The sequence below is a fragment of the Chiloscyllium plagiosum genome, unplaced genomic scaffold, assembly GCF_037043375.1.
Source record: "Chiloscyllium plagiosum isolate Xiang-an unplaced genomic scaffold, Cpla_swu_hap1 HiC_scaffold_5, whole genome shotgun sequence".
NCBI classification, from domain to species: Eukaryota; Metazoa; Chordata; class Chondrichthyes; order Orectolobiformes; family Hemiscylliidae; genus Chiloscyllium; species Chiloscyllium plagiosum.
Genome location: NW_028270143.1, coordinates 56513866 through 56533387, shown reverse-complemented (window position 1 = coordinate 56533387; position 19522 = coordinate 56513866). Strand labels below are relative to the sequence as shown.

The 19522-nt window shown below is 40.9% G+C and overlaps 1 protein-coding gene across 1 annotated transcript in view; it reads right to left on the bottom strand.

The window, feature by feature from the left end:
* Positions 1–19522, bottom strand: part of LOC122549894 (ATP-binding cassette sub-family A member 13-like) — a 277518-nt gene that overhangs the window by 231453 nt on the left and 26543 nt on the right. The window contains exon 6 of the mRNA XM_043690092.2: positions 17463–17635. Coding sequence (XP_043546027.2) covers positions 17463–17635 — 173 coding nt within the window. The remainder of the gene's footprint in view (positions 1–17462; positions 17636–19522) is intronic.

Sequence of the window (19522 nt, the reverse complement as noted above, 5' to 3'; positions counted from 1 at the left end):
TTCCTGCTCAGTTGTACCGTGCTTGCACTCCCCACAAGGGTTCGATCTCCTCCATGAGGGTTCAATGTCCTCCGTATTCTACATCATCGCAGATACTGGGAGACCTTGGGCTCACTCTCCTCCACATTTGGACTCGCACCATCACTCTCCCCTATGTTGAGCTTGATCTTTGTGTTAACTTCATTTTTTCTCTCGCCTGCCCGTACATTCTTGTTCTACCCCGAACTAGGCTCAATCTCCTTTATATGGGGCTCGCGGTCTAGTTCTACCCTGCGCTGGTTCAATCTCCAGTGTGCTGCACCAAAGTCGACTTTCTCCACCTCCACTGAAAGAAACCTTCCCTCAGGTGCACTGGACACCTTGAAGCTACCAATTTCTCCACAAAAGGTAATAATCAATAGTAAATTTCACATTCATCTTACTGCTTCAGTATTTGAGAGGGCTATGGAAATCCCCCAAAAATGGCATTAACAATGTTTTCCTGAATTTCAATGGGTCAAAAACTGACATTACAGTGGACAATCAGGAGAATTCGAGTGGAAATTCCCCTCCTGGGTGTTTTGCTGACTGATCTGATTAAAAGTGAGAATGCAGAATTGATTCTGAGATCTAGTTGCTCCTTTATTGCTGAATCAAATTGGCTAAACAGACAATGGCTTCTGGACTGTAGCAGTTGAGACCAATTCTCTGCATCTACTTTTAGAATTAATGAACAACATTATAAGACACAACTTTACTTCCATAATGTCAGAGGTTTGTTATTTATAACCTTTTCAGATTAAAATAAAATTCAAGCTTAAATTTAAATGCTTCCTGAAGAAGATCTTTATTGTTTTAAACATTAAATTGATCATGTGCTGTTTGCTAGCCTACTGAGAAATAAGAAGGGTGCAGTTACATTGTTGGGGCTGTATTACAGGCCTCACAACAGAGAGCAAATAGGTAAACAGATTATGGAAAGGTGCAGAGGCAACAGGGTGCAGGTGATTGGAGATTTTAATTTTTCCAACATTAACTGGGAAACATTTAGTGTCAGAAGTCTGGATGGGGCAGAATTTGCAAGAATCATCTAGGAGAGTTTTCCAGAGCAGAATGTCAATAGTCCAACTAGTGAAGGGGGCATTTTAGATCTGGTGCTGGGGAATGAGCCAGGCCAGGTGGTAGAAGTTGTGGTGGGGCATTTCTTTGGGAACAGTGACCACAATTCTGTAAGTTTTAGAATATTCATAGACAAAGATGAGAGTTGTCCTAAGGGAAGAGTACTAAACTGGGCTAAGGCCAATTATATCAAAATTAGGCAGGAGCTGGGAAATGTGGATTAGACACAACTATTTGAAGGGAAGTCCACATTTGATATATGGGAGGCTTTCAAAGGTGGTTGAAGATAGTGCAGGATAGGCATGTCCTGTTGAAAGCAAAGGATAGGAAAGGCAAGATTCGTGAACCATGGATGACACGAGGAATCGGACGACAAGCCAAGAGGAAAAGGGAAGCGTACATAAGGTCCAGGCAGCTAAGAACAGAACGGGTCCTGGAGGAATATCAGGAGAGGAGGACCCGACTTAAACGAAGAATCAAGCAGGCTAAAATGGGCCATGAAATAGCTTTAGCGAGCAGAATTAAGGAGAATTCCAAAGCCTTTCATTCATATATAAGAAGCAAGTGGGCAACTAGAGAAAGGATTGGTCCACTGAAAGATAAGGAAGGTAGGCTGTGTGTCGAACCTGAGAAAATGGGTGAGATTCTCAATGATTACTTTGCATCAGTGTTCACTGAGTAGACGGACATGATGAATGTTGAGATTAGAGACAGAAGTTTGATTACTCTGGATCACGTTGGAGATGTGTGGAGTAGGCTAGAGGTTATTAAGGTGGACAAATCCCCAGGACCGGAAGGGATCTATCCCAGGTTGCTGAGGGAGGTGAGAGAGGAAATAGCTGAGGCCCTGATATCTTTGTAGCATCCTTAAACACAGGTGAAGTGCCGGAGGACTGGAGGGTTGCTCATGTTGTCCCCCTGTACAAGAAGGGTAGTAGGGATATTCCAGCTACCTACAGACCAGTGAGCCTGATGTCAGTGATGGGAAAGTTGCTGGAGAAGGTACTGAGGGATAAAATCTATTTATATTTGGAAGAGAGTGGGCTTATCAGTGATAGGAAATATGGTTTTGTGTGGGGGAGATCATGCCTTACCAACTTAATAGAGTTCTTTGAAGAAGTTACCAAGTTGATAGATGAAGGAAGGGCTGTCGATGTCATTCACATGGACTTTAGTAAGGCATTTGATAAGGTTCCCCATGATAAACTAATGGAGGAAGTGAAGTCATATGGTGTGCAGGGTATTCTAGCTAGGTGGATAAAGAACTGGTTGAGCAACAGGAGACAGAGAGTAGTAGTTGAAGGGAGTTTCTTGAAATGGAGAAAGGTGACCAGTGGTGTTGCACAGGGTGAGTATTGGGGCCACTGTTGTTTGTGATATACATAAATGATCTGGAAGTGGGCACTGTTGGTATGATCAGCAAGTTTGCAGATGACACGAAGATTGGTGGAGTAGCAGAAAGCATTGGGGACTGTCAGAGAATACAGGGGAATATATACGGGCTGAAGAGTTGGGCGGAGAAGTGGCAGATGGAATTCAATCCAGGCAAATGTGGGGTGATGCATTTTGGCAAGTCTAATTCTAGATCGAATTATACAGTAAATGGAAGAGCCTTGGGAAAAAGTTGATGAGCAGAGAGACCTGGGAGTTCAGGTCCATTGTACCCTGAAAGCTGCTACACAGGTAGATAGAGTGGTCAAGAAGGCATATGGTATGCTTACCATCATCAGATGGGGTATTGTGTATAAGAGCTAGCAGGTCATTTTAAAATTGTACAAGACATTAGTTCGGCTGCATTTAGAATACTGTGTACAGTTCTGGTCGCCACGTTACCAAAAGGACGTGGACGCTTTGGAGAGGGTGCAGAGAAGGTTTATGAGGATGTTGCCTGGTATGGAAGGTGCCAGCTATGAAGACAAGTTGAGTAGGTTAGGATTGTTTTCATTAGTAAAAAAGGAGATTGAGGGGGGACTTGATTGAGGTCTACAAAATCATGAAGGGTACAGACAGGGTAGATAGAGATAATCTTTTTCCCAGGGTGAAGGATTCAATAACGAAAGGTCACACTTTCAAGGTGAGAGGTGGAAAGGTTAAGGAGGATACATGCGGCAAGTACTTTACACAGAGGGTGGTGGGTGCCTGGAACGTGTTGCTAGCTGAGGTAGTAAAGCCAGGCACGGTAGATTCATTCACGATGCATCTGGACAGATGCATGAGCAGAGGGATACAGATGCCTAGGAATTGGGCAACAGGTTTAGGTGGTGGATTTTGATCAGCTCAGGCTTGGAGGGCTGAAGGGCCTGTTCCTGGGCTGTAAATTTTCTTTGTTCTCTTTGTTCTAATATATGCAAAGAATAGTCTTTACAGCGCAACTTCTATTCGAACATCCGTAACTGATAATTAACTACAATGGTGACAATTGTCTTATTGAATGTGGATAATCCTTTGCTATTGAATTACTTCAGAACTGAAATCCAAGTATGACTTGGCAATATTATTAAAATAGAACCTGCAACTATTTTAGCATGCCCAGAAACAAACTGGTATGCTTGATGATGGCATTCTTGGTATGTTCACTCCACAACAGTCAATTAACTTTATGCTAAACAATGTACTGAAAAATAATCTATGTTGCAGGTCAGAAATATTTGAATTTGGAAATAATGTTTGAAAGTTTAGCTTCAAAACAAGCTTTAAAAATGGTTTAGCTTCTTGTGTTTTACTTCTCACAGCCAGAATTTCCACAGTTACCACCCAGATCAGACACTCCCAACTTTACACCCATTGAAATCTTTCACTTAAATGAGGGCTCACATTACATTTATATATGGGCTGAGGTTACTGCCGGTCACGAGAAACTGGTTTCAATACACAGATGAAACTTAACACTTATCCACATTATCGCCATTTCAGCTTGAACTCTACAGATTAGTACCAGCAGATGCCAGGTGGAAAAGAGGCAGTAAAATCAGCCAACATAGTTATGTCTCCTGAAGCTGCGAGGATTACACTGGTTGCAAGTTAAAACTGCTCACCTGAGTAGATGGCATGGATATTCAGCCAATGTTATCCCTCCTTTGTAATATGTGCAGGAGAGAACCTGGTAACATGACTACTCAAATACCATTACTAGTTCTGCAAAAGCCTGCTGATAGAAGTTTGGTCTTATGAAACATTCTCTTTAGATAAGTTCATGAAGCTCATTCTTGGGCTTTATACAAACAATGGCCTCCTGCAAGTAGTCTTCTTGATCATCTGTTGCAGGTTGCTAAGACTGCTGCTTTTTAATCCAGTTGTTTTATTTTCTTTTTTAATCCTGTACCTTAAAGATTGGTACAAGCAGGCTCAATCTCAACATTTCAGTAATACTTAGATGAACACTTGAAATACCATACCATACAAAACCATGGTCAAGCACTAGAAAGTACTATTATTCTAGATATGTGTTTGATGAACATGAAGGACATGATGGGCCGAAGGTCCTCTATCCATGCTGTAAAATTATCACGCAATGTCTATATTACTATCAACTGTCAGCTGCCTCTGCTGCTTCATTTCCTTGCACCATTCTACAGGGGCAAATTTCCTTTCAAATATCCTCCCACTCAACACCTCACCCCAGCCCTGAACTTGTATTTTTCTCTAGTCTCTCTCCTTTTGCCTATCATGCATTTACAAGTTCATTTTGTCCATGAGATGCATACCTTCTGTCTCAACCCTCTTTCCCATACATCCATACACCAATGACCATCCATTTACAAGATGTATTTCAATTAATTACACTATTCGGCTTTAAACAAAACACACTATTCTTACTTACAGTTCAAAAAAAAACAGAAGAAAGAAGAATTGGTATAACTTTAACTCTTGGGAAACTTAACAGACTAACATATTATTTAACTACTAAACAGCAACTGTTCCATTATACTAACATCCCATAAACACACCCTCGGCAAAGGCAAAGTCAGTAAAACGGATTATCTCATAAGCGATTTGGGCAGCAGTGAGAAAACCCAAGCTATTAGATATAGCAGAGAGAAAGAGTGAAAGCTTCCACATTCAGCATCAAACCCCCCAACAAGACTGAATGCTAACTAAAACCCTGGCTCTGTGAGAACCTGACTCCACCCATTCATGCTGCTTCTATTGTTCCAACTTTAAATAAAAAAGCTCAAAGCTTCACATGCTGTTTACTTTATTAGCTAGGAAGAACAGCTCGGCATCAGGTCAAAATCTCTCTTTTGAAAGAAAAGGACATAATACACCTCTTAAAGTCACCATATCACACACTATACTACAAGGAGAGGATCAGAAGAATGACAGCTTATATGGCCACTTAGAACAAACAACATTCAATCAATGATGTGGACCTGGCACAGGAGGGAGTTCAGAGCACAGCAGATACACCCTTTTTATGCAATGTCCTGATCACTGAGACAGTGTGGCACACTCACCAAGTTGCTGCACAAGCTGAGGCCACAGCTGAATGAATGATGAACATACCATCCCTCATTATCAGGGTGCAACACGTGAGCTCAGCCCTCTTCTGCAAGGTATGCCACTAATGACTCTTCCATTAAGATCTAAGAAACTCCTATGTTTCTTATGTTTCCCACATAGGCAATTTCCACCAAGAATCCTCCACCCTGTCGTTGATAAGATGTTAGTCACTGTGGCTTTCTGCCTGAGAAGACAAACACAGAGCAAACCCACAGCAGCAGCAGGTTGGCATGGAGGTTGAGAAGAACTCAACTCAGGGTGAGGTCGCAGCCACAGGACCCCTTAGCAGATGTGGGTCTGCAGGAAGGCCAAACTTTTCAACCCCATCTCTAGTTTTTGGGGGATGAATGAGGCACAATATCAACTCACATCCATATGTCCCAGGACACTGTGTGGGAACTATGTCAAATGTTATGGCTGGACCTGAGGCCCGCAGGAGTGGGAGGCCATCCTCTCCCTGAGGCTCTGAAGGTGCCTCTTGCTCTGACATTCAATGCTGCTAGCTCTTTCCAGGGAGCAATGGACGACCTCTCAGTCGTGCCCCCACAAATGTACCAGGACAGTGACTGCTGCCATCTGAGCAAAGTCACATCAGTTCATTTTCTTTCCTGATGAGAGGTTCAGTGCTGCAGCCTAGGCAGAAGGATTCAGAGTATAGCTGGCTCTCCCTAGATATAGGATGATATGAACTGCACACGTGGTACTGAGAGGGCCGTGTTACAACATTGCAGAATTCAGCAGCAGGAAGGTGTTCCATTCAATTAATAGCCACATGATTTGCCATCACTATACCATTTCCTTAAGGAAATGCCCATTACCCGGCAAATGCCACAACTCCTATGTCCTGGATCACTCCCATGTAGCTGGTGTGTCTGAAGATCCAGCTACCTTACAATTTTGATTACTGGAGTACAAGGGATAACCACTGTGACCATGGCTCATGACAGGGTAGAGTAAAGATACAATACTGCTCATTCCTCGATCTGGACCATTGTGGAACAGATGATAGGCCTCCTAAGATGCAGTTCCACTGATCTGACTCAGCAGAGTGTGCAGCATCATCCTGCCACAAATGGAGCAGGCAATGAGGTGCTAAGGAACTGGGGAAATGGGAGTAAGAGGAAGGTGAGGATATTGTGGAGGAGAAAACTTTCCTTGTGCAGGACAGAGCTTAGCTGCATTGGACACTACAAGTCAGACAGGAATGCACTGAGGCATAAGATTCACTCAATATTGTTCCTTCAACGTGAAGGAAATGTCTTTAATCGTTGACTCATGCCAAAACGAGATGTGCCATCATAGTTGTTTTGTAACCAAGCTAAACATAATAAATAACTATAACACAGATATGAATAAATGAAATCAATGTGAGTGAAATATTTATGCGTGAAATTTAATTTTGAAAAACATATTATCTTTGTGCTTTCAGGTGTTATATCAATGGGCAATAGAATTATGGAGGAATGTTTTGTTGAAATAGAGAGCCTCCCTGTTTTACCAGGAGGCTGTTTATACTCAGCTGTGCCTGCTGCATTGTCAACTGAGGGTAGGTCAGCAACCACCACTGAGTGATCTCTCGTGCATGCACCAGATCTGTAAATTCTAACTGCAATCAGGTGGGAAGAATGAAAAGCACGAGAATGAAAGTTGTGCACACTTGCAGTTAACCTCTAGAAACAGCAAACTGTTAACAAAATCCCCCCTTTTCTGAGTTACATCATCAAAAAAGGCCATCTATTTTCTCTCCAGAGCATTATCTGACTTTGATCTTGTCTGTTGCTGAAACCCTCACCCATGCCTTTTTTGGTTGTACATTTGACTGCAGTGCTCTAATTACTTTTAGCCTTCACAATGACATCCAAAACTTTGGCCCTCAAGCCTTTGTTCACACAAGTTCCATTCACCCATCAAGCTCACTGATCTACAGAGGTAAACAGTTAAGCAAAGCCCTGGATTTTAAAATTCTCACTTTTGTTTTCAAGTGTCCACATGGCCATGCCTGTCACCATCCTTATAATCTCTGCCAGCCCCACAACCCGCTAAGAAATCTATTTTTGTTTAATTTTGGTTTCTTGTGCATTCCACTTGTAATTACTGCACCATTGGTGGCCATACGTTTCACTGCCTGGATTCTAGAATTTTCAGACACATGCTTTTGGCTCTTTTACCCCTTAATCCTCCTTAATTTAGTTCCTTAAACTAGCTTCTTGACCATGTTTCCTTTTCCTTTCTGCCCAGTTAACACCTTTGTGATTCACTTTATTCTCGATTTACAAAATGGTAAGGAAGCAGATCAGGATTTTTATTTTTTACTTTTTTAAACAATGCTATACAATACAAACTGGTCTTGATTGTGTGAGCAGCTACCCCAGGCTCTTCCACCCACTTCCTAATCATTTCATCAGCTCCCAATCCCACCCCCCCCATCCGCCCCCAATGCCACACCTCCGTCCATTCCCACTCCTCCCGTCTGACCCCCCCTGTCCCATCAGCCCCTCTTTCCCCCCCCCCCCCCCCCCAGGGCAGCCAGACTGTACCCTCACAGTAAGACTGCAGCTGCCTTTCTGGGATAAGTCTCCAAATAGCACACACACAACATTTTAACAGATTCCACCTCTGCCCTGTACAGGACAATGTTACAGAGATTATCTGGGGAAGGGGGGTTTAGGGTGAACGCCCGTGTAGGACTCCAGGGAAAATGTGGGGGGAGAGAGAGCAGGAGGTCAGTCATTTAGAGACCACCTGGACTGTCCAAGACTGTTCCAGGCAGCATTTCAGTGAGCCAAATTTGTTTTTAATTATTGTACCTGTAAACAAAAGACGCGATCAGGGTTGAAACAGTTCTTTGACCTAATGTTTTTATTGGGACCTTGAGATCCCCTTCGGATAATTTGATATTCAGTTAATTAATATTCGGATAATCAAGGTTCCTCTGTCCACTTAATGGTCAGGTCCTAGGGAGTGTTGCTGAACAAAGAGACCTTGGAGTGCAGGTTCACAGAACCTTGAAAGTGGAGTCTCAGGTAGATAGGATAGTGAAGGCGGCATTTGATATGCTTTCCTTTATTGGGCAGAGTATTGAGTACAGGAGTTGGGAGGTCATGTTGCGGCTGTACAGAACATTGGTTAGGCCACTTTTGGAATATTGCATGCAATTCTGGTCTCCTTCCTATAGGAAAGATGTTGTGAAACTTGAAAGGGTTCAGAAAAGATTTATGTTGCCAGGGTTGGAAGATCTGAGCTATACAGAGAGGTTGAATCAGCTAGGGCTGTTTTCCCTACAGCATAGGGGCAACCTTTTCACACAGAGGGTGGTGTGTGTGTGTGGAATGAGCTGCCAGAGGAAGTGGTGGAGGCCAGTATAATTGCAACATTTAAAAGGCATCTGGAATGGTTTATGAACAGGAAGGGTTTGGAGGGATTTGGACCAGGTGCTGGCAGGTGAGACTAGATTGGGTTGGGATATCTGGTCAGCATGGACGAGTTGGACCGAAGGGTCTGTTTCCTTGCTGTACATCTCAATGACTCTTTGACTTTATGTGAGGTTCCCAAATCCTGCCTTTCCTGCCCTTCATTTTCAAAGGAACATGACTGTCCTACACTCTAATCAATTGATCCTTAAAAGATCCTAAATATCATATATGGATTTACCCTCAAACAGCTGCTCACAATCCACATTTTCCTATTGACTAATTTGGTTCTAGTTGGCCTTCCCTCAATTTAACATCTTCAGCTGAGGTCCATTCTTGTCCTTATCCGTAAGTACACAAAAACCTACAGAATTATGGTCACTATTCCCGAAATGCTCCCTCACTGAAACTTTGATCACCTGGCTGGAATCATTTCCCAATACCAGGTCTAGTCTGGTCCCCTCCTTCATTGAATTATCCACATACTGTTTCAAAAATCCTCATATACACACTTGACAAATTGCTCCCCATCTAAAACCCTAACACTATTGCCTAACAACCCTGCTATTTTCACATCTTTCCAGAATATGACTACATATTTCTTCCCCTGTCTCCCGCTGGTAGCTGGGAGTTCTGTACTACAATCCCAGAATTAGATTAGATTACAGATTAGATTACAGTGTGGAAACAGGCCCTTCGGCCCAACAAGTCCACACCGACCCGCCGAAGCGAAACCCACCCATACCCCTACATTTACCCCTTACCTAACACTACAGGCAATTTAGTATGGCCAATTCACCTGACCCTGCACATCTTTGGATGGTGGGAGGAAACCGGAGCACCCGGAGGAAACCCACGCAGACACGGGGAGAACGTGCAAACTCCACACAGTCAGTCGCCTGAGGCGGGAATTGAACCCGGGTCTCTGACGCTGTGAGGCAGCAGTGCTAACCACTGTGCCACCGTGCCGCCCAATTATGATTGTATCCTTCCTATTCCTGAGCTCTACCTGGTATTGTGTGATTTTTAACATAATGACTCACTGCAAAATCCTTTCAGGGTATCCTCTGCCAACACAGCTGTGATATGCTCCTTGACCTGTAATGCAATTCCTCTACCTCTTTTGCTTTCTCCTTTGCCTTGTCTAAACCACTGACATCCTGGAATGTCAAACTGCCAGCCATGTCCCTCTTTCAACCATGTGTCTGTTATAGCAGAACATCATAGTTACATGCATTAATCCAGGATCCACGTTCATCTGTCTTATTTGTTATACTTCTTGCATTGAAGCAAATACAGTCCAAACCATTAGTTCCACTCAGCTCAGCAACCTTTCTCTGACTGCTCTTCCTTTTAGCTATATTTGCCTTAGTTTCAAGCTCTTCCCTAGTCTCTATACTTACTGGCTTGCTGCTCCAGTTCCCATCCCCTACCACACTAGTTAAAATTATTGATGAAAACCTCAAACTTCCTATCAGTGAGCAGTAATCTGTAATCTCAAATGTCTTAATTCAGTGAATAGTTGTTTTGCCTTGATGTCTGGAATATCTCCTCAGCATTATGATTCAGCTTTTTCAGTTCCTATTCATAGAATCCCTACAGTGTGGAAACAGGTCTTTCAGCCCAACAAGCCCACACCAACCTGCCAAAGAGTAGCCCACCCAGACCTTTCCCCCTACCCTATTTACTCAGCATTTACTCCAGACTAATGCACCTAACCTACACATCCCTGAACACTATTGGCTAACTCACCTAACCAGCACATCTTTGGATTATGGAAGGAAATCTATGCCGACATAGGGAGAATATGCAAGTTCCACATAGATAGTTGACAGAGGCTGGAGTCAAACCCAGTTCCCTGGTGCTGAGAGGTAGCAGTGCTAACCACTGAGCCACTGAGCCTGTTGCTTTTGCTATTTTGAACTCAGAATATTGTCTTGATTTCTTAGGAACATCTTGATTTTTAATACTAATTATCCATTATGTCTTTCTGCCATGACCTCATTGTTTTTCACATTGGTTCTGCACAGTAAGTTATTGATATATAGATGATTAGATCAGACCAGATCAAAAGGAAGATTTATGAAAATGACCTAGAAGAGCAGATGCAATAAAGTTTTATACAGTATCAACACAATTCACAATTTCACTTCGATGTGTGAGTTTTGTGAAATGAAGGTGATCAGCATTCACCTGGGTTTGTTTCTTTGTATTCTGACATTTCAGGAAAGATAAGAAAAGAGCCACCTGAAACTCACACAAAGTCACGCTACACAGGGTGTGGTGTATGGCATGCAACTAGTTTGGAAAAATGCACAGCTAAACAAGAAAAGCAGGCTTTTCTCCCACTCTCAGTTGTCAGTGTGTTGACATCCTGACTTTGATTGAAATTTGGCTCACCTTCTCTGTGAACTGAAGCTACCATCCCCCCTTCTCCTTTTCACCATCCATCCAATGCAAAATGATACTGTGCTGATATGGCCTTTCGCACCAAGTTACAACACAGTTTCTCACCTTACTGATCTTGTACCTTGCCCTCCTTTAGGGTTCTTGTTTCACCTGTCTCAAATGTGAATCATAGAATAATACAGGAGACATTCAGCCACTGCTCCACAATTGCTCTTTCAGGCCAGAATTTATCAATCCTGTGAGAGCAGGCATTGAGGTGGGATGGAGAGGAAATTCACAAAACTTGCCATGCAATTACTGGGTTGATGTTTTCTTGTCACATGGTAATCTTGCTAGAAGTTTGTCTTCACCAGTAAAGGCTAATTAATGTAACCAATCTTTAAAGTTATTTGACTATTTGAATGGGAATATCACCAGGTTCTTCCCATTGCAGAGTCACCCTCCCTAACAGAAGGCCAGGCATGGAGCTTCCTGACAGCTGGTGTTAGGGAGATATTCTATATTCGCCAGCCTTAGCTGAGACCTATCCATGAACAGGCCACCATTGCAGCCGCCAACAATTGTGTGGTGAGGTCAACGTTCCAGAGGGTGGCCTGGTAGCTATGACCTTGTGTTTATTTCATTACAAGGATTATCACTAAAGGGCATCCTGCACTCACCACTGGCATTACTAGATTACTATCCAGTTCCCTTTAAAAAGTTACTACTCAATCTTTATTCGCTACCCTCTCAAGCTGTACATTCCCAACTCTAGTCACTTGTTTTGTAAACAACATTCTTCTTGTTACCTTGCAAACTTTTTTCAATCACCAAAATTTGTTTCCAATGTTTAAAGACCGTTTAGCAATAAAAATGTTTCTCCTTGTTGACTACCTACATCCTTTGTGATCTTAAACACTTCTATTAAAAGTCATGAGCTATCAGATGAAATGGGTGTAACCATTTGCAAGATGCCATCAAGGTTCACGGCTGATCCTTGGAAGAAGTCGGGGTGAAAAGTTCAAAGTCACAATGACTTTGATGGCCATAGGCAATGCATGGTAACTAGTAGTGTGAAGTATTCTTCTCTCAGACAATCTTTTGGGATGAACGATGATTATAAAACTTGGGAACAGAAATAGGTTATTCAGCCAATTGAGTTTGCTTTGCCATTCAATGAGATCATGTCTGATCTAATAATTGTCAACTCCCTTTCCCTACATTTTCCCCACACCTCCAATTGCCTTAGTCATTAAAAAATGTTAGCCTTGAATTCCACAGATTGACTACCCTTTGAGAGAAGAAATTCCTCCTTATCTGTCTTAAATGTGTGATCCCTTATTCTGAGATTATGTCCCATTGATCCTAGACTTCCCTACAAGAGGAAACAACCATTCTGCATCTCCCTTCTCAAGTCACCCAAGAATCTATGTTTCAATAAGGTTGCCTCACATTTTTCTAAACTCCAACAAGCACAAGGCCAATGTACTCAATCGCTTTCCATAAGAAGTCCCTCCATACCTAGTATCAGCCTAGTGAACCTTCATTGGACTGTCTCCAATGCCAGTATATCTTACTTAGATAATGGGAATCTCTTAAAATTGTTCACAGTATTCTAGCTATGTGATCAGTCCCTTACATAGTTTTAGCAAGACCTCCCTACATTTATACTCCATTCCCTTTGAATGAATGGCCAACATCTCGTTTGCCTTCCCAATTACCACAGAACTTTGATGCTAGATTCTTGTGATTCCTGCCAAAATTCTGAAACATGGCAGGGATACGCACCTGGCTCAGCTGTTATCATGACTATATTTGAGAATGAAGACAAGTCTGTTTATGATAACTACAGAAGGTAGTTAGTTCCTCATCAGGAAGATCATTGCCAGAATCCTCCTCACTCCTCTGCAGCCGGTGTCCATTAAGCTCCTCTCTGAATCAGTGTGATTTTTTTTGCCCATTGAGAGGTACTATGGACATCATCTTCTATGTGTGGCAAATCCAAGAAAAAGGTAAGGAATTGCACCAACCACTGTGCATAGCTCATGAAAGACGTTGACTCTATCATACTGCAAGGTTATGAATATCCTCCTCAAATTTGGTTAGCCTCAGAAATGAGTCACTACCCTCTGCCAGGATGATGTGCAAGCAATTATGAAGTTGCCATAAATCCCAGAGAAGAATGGGGTCAAACGAAGCTCTGTCATTCCTCGTCTTCATTTGTTACACTACAGTACAGCACCGGTTACCATTAAAATACCTAGAGGCATGGAATTAACTAATGGAAATATTCAGCTGACATTGGCTTTCATCCAAAACCAAAACGTAATACAACCTTGGTCAATGAGCTTCATTATACAGGCCTCTGCACTGACTCAGAAACTGTGTGATTTGGCAGGTCACTGTTAATTCCTTCTCTAAAGGACCTGAGAAAATGGGGCTTCCCATAAATACCCAGAAAACCAAGATCTCCTTCCAAACGTCACAGTACAAATCTAACCTCCATCAATTAAGATCAACATTGAGACCCTGGAAAACAGGAACTATTTTCTGTATCTTGAGAGGCAAGGTAATCAGTGATCAGGGCATAAATCCCTCTAACTACGTGCTGCACAATCACAGTTTGCAGAGGTTTAGTCCTCAGTCATCTCCAGATGTACCTTCAGTGTTATAACCTAAGCTGAGTGGACAGCTTCTGAGTCCTTCATGATACTCAGCCCTCTCCCTTGTCCTCTTGGTGTCCCTGGATCCACTCTTCCTGCAAAAAAGTATTGTTCCTTATTCCACTGGGCAAAAAAAAATCTAAGAGTCATGTCTCCAGCTGCATTTCCTGTATTCAGACAGCTCCTAGTATGCTTGAAGCCTTTCTCCTTGCTCAAGTGCCACAGCATTCCAAGAGATCCCCGGTACTGCTTTAGAGTTTGCTGCCCACTCTCCCCATCAGCATGGTAATGATTTCCCAAGGCTGAGTCATCCTCTACACCAATTAGATGGTTTTTTTTGTGTGGGGCTTAACTAATTCACTGCCTAGCTCCCAACTGTTAGTTCACCTCCATTCAGCTGGGCCTCCCCAGGCAGCTCATTTGCCCACAAAAACAACTCAGAAAAATCCCCCTTGAGGAGCTATTGACAAGCATTTTAACCAGCTTCATTGACCTCAGTTATGGTTTGGGCAGATTTGTGGGTCTATCCTTCCCCAGACTCTTGTGAAAAGAACTGGAGCCAGGAGCGCCATTAGAAAACCGGCTTATTGGCAACTGCCAGGACTTTCCTAATTTGCCCATTGTGTTTTCTCCACTGATATGTGGAAAACTTCAGCATAACCTTCAATGCATGTTTTAAATATGTTCAGCATAGCTTTATGGCTTCTATACTTCATATATTAACTACCTTCTTAAGATACACACAAAGTCTCTTTGTTATTGCACCCCTTTTCAAACCTCAATATTTAGTTGGTTTTACAGCTCATCCTCCATTCTACCAAAGTGTATCACTTCACTCTTTTTAACATTAAAATTTATCCGTCATTTGTCCACCCATTCCACTAACTTTTCCATTATTTCTTGAAGTCTGCTTTTAGCTTCCTCACTATTTATATAGACTTTCAAGTTTTGAAGTTGTACTTCCAAATTCTATGATTCATAACAATTGCCTTTTTGCATTAGCCAATTTAATAGCCACATTGTTACAATCCCTTTCATCCCCTCAGCTTTAATTTTGTTAATAAACCCAGTATGTGGTACTTTACTGAATGCCTTTTCAAAGTCCATATTCATAACTTCAACCACAATGTTATCATGCACCTCTCCACTGCCTCATTAACAACTCAGTCACGTTAATAAATACTATTTACCATTAATAAATTCATACTGGCTCTCCAGCAACCTCAGAATCTCAATCTACTCAATTTTAAGAACTGTCAAATTCTCTAACTCTCATTCTTTATTTTAACTCATCCAGTATCCCAAGAATTGCCTCATTTACTTCAGGAAAGTCCTTGTTGATGCAAATTATTCATTTAGGATCTGTCATGCCTCTTGCTTTGACAAATAGGTGCTCATTTCAGTTCCTAAAGAGCTCACAAATCTTTTGACAAACCTTTAATAGTAGTAAAATTATTCTATTTCTAGTATGCCTTTCCCTTAAAATGCCTGGTTTTATAAACATCAGGACGTTTTTTTTTCTGCAAGACACCCCTCCTTTCCTGCATTAAGTGACTTCTCATCCTTGAAGATTTTCATCTTCAGTTCTGAATTTTTGTGTTTGAGAAATTTGTCCCAACCTACATATATTCACAGGTACTTCTTCTGCATTCCCATTTCCTGTCATCTCTCTACTTCCTAATCATTAACAAGATCATCTTCAATCGTTTCCTCGCATCGCTCAGCAATCACATTTCCCTGATATCTTCGCATCTTATTTCTTTCTGTAATAAAGGTGTTACAAACTTCAAACTCACAACCATATAAATTTTGACCCTTCATTCACCATTATACTCTTACACCTATTGGTCTGCTACCTTCACCTTTGACACTATTTATTGGCAAAATCGTAATTCTCTGCCCTCTTGGATCTCCTAATATCCTTTATTGCTTCAAATAGAAGAGTGACAGACTTAAGAGTCTCTGATGCACAACTGAGTTAGCTTTCCATCGCAAATTAGGCTGGACTATAAAAATTACCCAGATTTAGTCTATTCTGCCTATAAGTTCACTACTGCAGGATCTGTCAGAACAGCAAAGCCATCCTTCACTATCTTTTTGCACTACCTTATTGTCTCATTCCCCAAACCTCTAAGCTCAGATCCAACAACTAATTCAGGAGTGATCATGGATTTCTTTGTTACTAAGAATATGATGGTCCATTTACTGTGTCTTTACTGCTTCTACCAATTATCCTTACTCACCATACCAAACACCCAATATCAAGTTTCTGACTGGGGTGGTGTTGATGCCTTCTCTCTAACTCCAGCTTGTGCAATGAGATCATGGCTGATCAATGGCCTAATCCATATACTTGCCATTAGTCCACATTAACAAAAAAATTATCAATCTCAGATTTAAAATTAACAACTGACCTAATAAGAATTTCCATTTGTAGAAGAGTTCCAAACATCTATGACCCTTTTAGTATAGTGCTGCTTCCTAACATCCTTTCTGAATGGTCTGGCCCGAATTTTAGACTATGCTACCTAGTTGTAGAATGTCCAATCAGTGGAAATAGTTTCTCTTTATCTACTTTATCCTTTCCTGTTAATATATTGAAGACATTGACCTTTTACAGTTTCTTGATGCGGAGTTAAGCTGAAGATGATAAAGATTCACAAACTGTACTTGAGCAATATTTTTGATAGGATATTGATTTCAATGTTCTTCCAATACCAAAAAGAACAAAGTAGAGAAGTTCCCTGTTAATTCTTTATTCTGTACTACCATTTTCATTTCAAATCACTGTTGAATGGTCAACGCTGGCTATCAGAATTGGCTACAATCCTTTACAAAAACAAAAAAAGTGCTGAACTGTAATTATAGCTTAGGATTGCACATGAAGTTGAATTCCATTGAGGAGTTACTAAAGGTCTGCCAGAATCCATGGGACTTCATAACACGAGTGATCATTTTCAGCAGTGAGGGCAGAGCATTTGAGGGGAGAAATACTATTTGAACTTTAATGATTGCTGACATTATTAACCCCTTAACAGAAAACAATGGTTTCTTGCTCTCATTTTAAACAGTATTTAGTTTCTTTTCTGTGATATTGCATGCATTCCAGCTATTGACTATTAGTTCTTTAGATACATCAGCATAAATACAACTAAAGCAAAAACATTTCAATAATTTGGCCAATTTGATACATGACTGAACAATACTGTTATCTGAAGTGTTGTTGAGCAAAACAACAAACACACACAAAGCTCACAATCACTTAAAGCTTGATTTACACTTAGTTTTATGCTTCTTCATTAATGCCACTAAGTTCTTGGAGAAAAACTATAAAACATTTTTAGTTTCAAGCAAATAATTAGTTTTTTTTGTTAAAGATTTATAACTGTAGAAATATCATTACCTTCTTACATCCATCAATGAGTCAATCATCACAGTAGTGCCCTTGGTTAAGAAATCCTTATTCTTCAGAGTTTCCAGAAGCTCAGGTAGTTTGAAAAGAATATCCCAAGTGTATGTTTCATTGTGAATTTGTTCTATTACATAAATGGCTTTCTCTGTTTCATTCAGATCCATCTAAAAAATATATTGTAACCAAATTCAGTTTGTCTTAAAATCAGAAGCTTCCTTGAATGATTGTGACATTTTCAAGTTTTGCTTGTACAAACAAGAAAAGATGAAAGTATAGTCAGTGTAGAGAGAAGGGAGAAATTAAATTTGTAGATTATTGTACTTCAATTTTCACTATTTCAGATCTGTTCTCAACATATATTGATCAGATAATTGGTTTTTGATGTAGCTGCCCTCTTTAAAAAGAAATATCATTTAACACATTTATTTGGAATGGTAATATTAGTAATGATGTAAAGTTTGCATGATAGAATTTTATGTCTTCCCAACAAACAACTTTTAATGTTTTCTGTGTAGTCTCCTCTGACTTTGCCACCCCACCCTGACCTCAAAGGCTCTCTTCCCATGTCGCCCATTGCATGACCCCCCAGGGCTGCACCTTCAGGTGCTCTCTTTTCCCATCCCAGTCAGTCGATAAAGTCTTCTAATCTCCCAGACCCCATAACTACCTGGCCTGGACACCCAGGACTTAGAATCTGGGAAGAGCTTGCAGGCCAATTCCTGGTTACTGCTGCCACTGTCCCTGCTGGGACCATAGAACTGCCAACAAATTAGATTGGCCAGTAAATCTCAATGCTGAGTCAACACTATTAATTGGCTGGGAGACAGCCAGCCCAGCCACATGGAGCGGTTCAAGACAGCTCATCCCCAGCTTCTCAACAGCAATAAATGATGGTCCAGCAAGAGATATCCAGATCTAATGAATGAATTTATTAAAATTATCAATGTATCCATCTGAAAAATCTTGTCCAGTATTTCTTCACTTTAAATTGACTGAAGACTGGATGTGAAGCATATGAATCGGGATCAAATCAGAGCATTCACTGTATAAATCAAAGTCAATGCAACCTGGATAATTTCAAATACGCTTCACCCCTATTGGATAACAGACAATTTATGTTTTACATAGCTAATTATTCCTACTTTCCTTTGAAATTCTTCCAATCATGCTGTAAACAAAACAAGTTGATGTTGATAATTTTAAAAGACAGTCTTTCAGAGGAGTTCTCATTGATTTGGAAAAAAATCTCCTAATAAATACACAATTATCCACTTAGCTGAAGTAATACACATTGCATTTATATTTGTCATAAACAGCATGTTAACTCAGAACTCAGATAGATAGTTAGTAAATGTTGCAAAATATTGAGAAATGAAATGTAAACATTGTGTTTGGCTTAATTATATTAAGAATTTGACCAATTAATCAACAACTACCTTTTAGGAATATTATTAAGTTTATTATAAAATATCATTAATTAATCATAGTGGTAAATATTTAACAAAGTCAACTCATGCTTCCACTTAGCTAAAGATCGTTACAGTTAGAGTCATACAACATGGAAACAGACCCTTCGGTCCAATCAGTCTATTTCAATCATGTTCGCAAATTAAACAGGTCCTGCCTGCCTAAATTTGTTGCATATCCCTCCAAATCTTTCCTTTCATGAACATACCCAAATGCCTTTTAAATGTTGCAACTTTACCTGCATCTATAATTTTCTCTGGCAGTTCATTTCACACATGAATCACTCTCTGTATAAAAAAGTTTCTCTTCTTTCCCTTTCAAAACTTTACCTTCTCACCTTAAAGATATGCCCCCTACTTTTGAGCTCCCCCATCCTAGGGAAAACGCCCTTGACTATTCACCTTATCTATGCCCCTCATGATTTTATAAACCTCAATAAAATCACCTACCGACCTCATACACTACAGTGAAAAAAGTCCCAGCCTATCCAGCCTCTCCCTATAAACAAACCCTCCATTCCTGGCAGCATCCTGGTGAATCTTTTCTGAATGCTCTCCAGCTTAGTAATGTCCTTCCTATAAAAT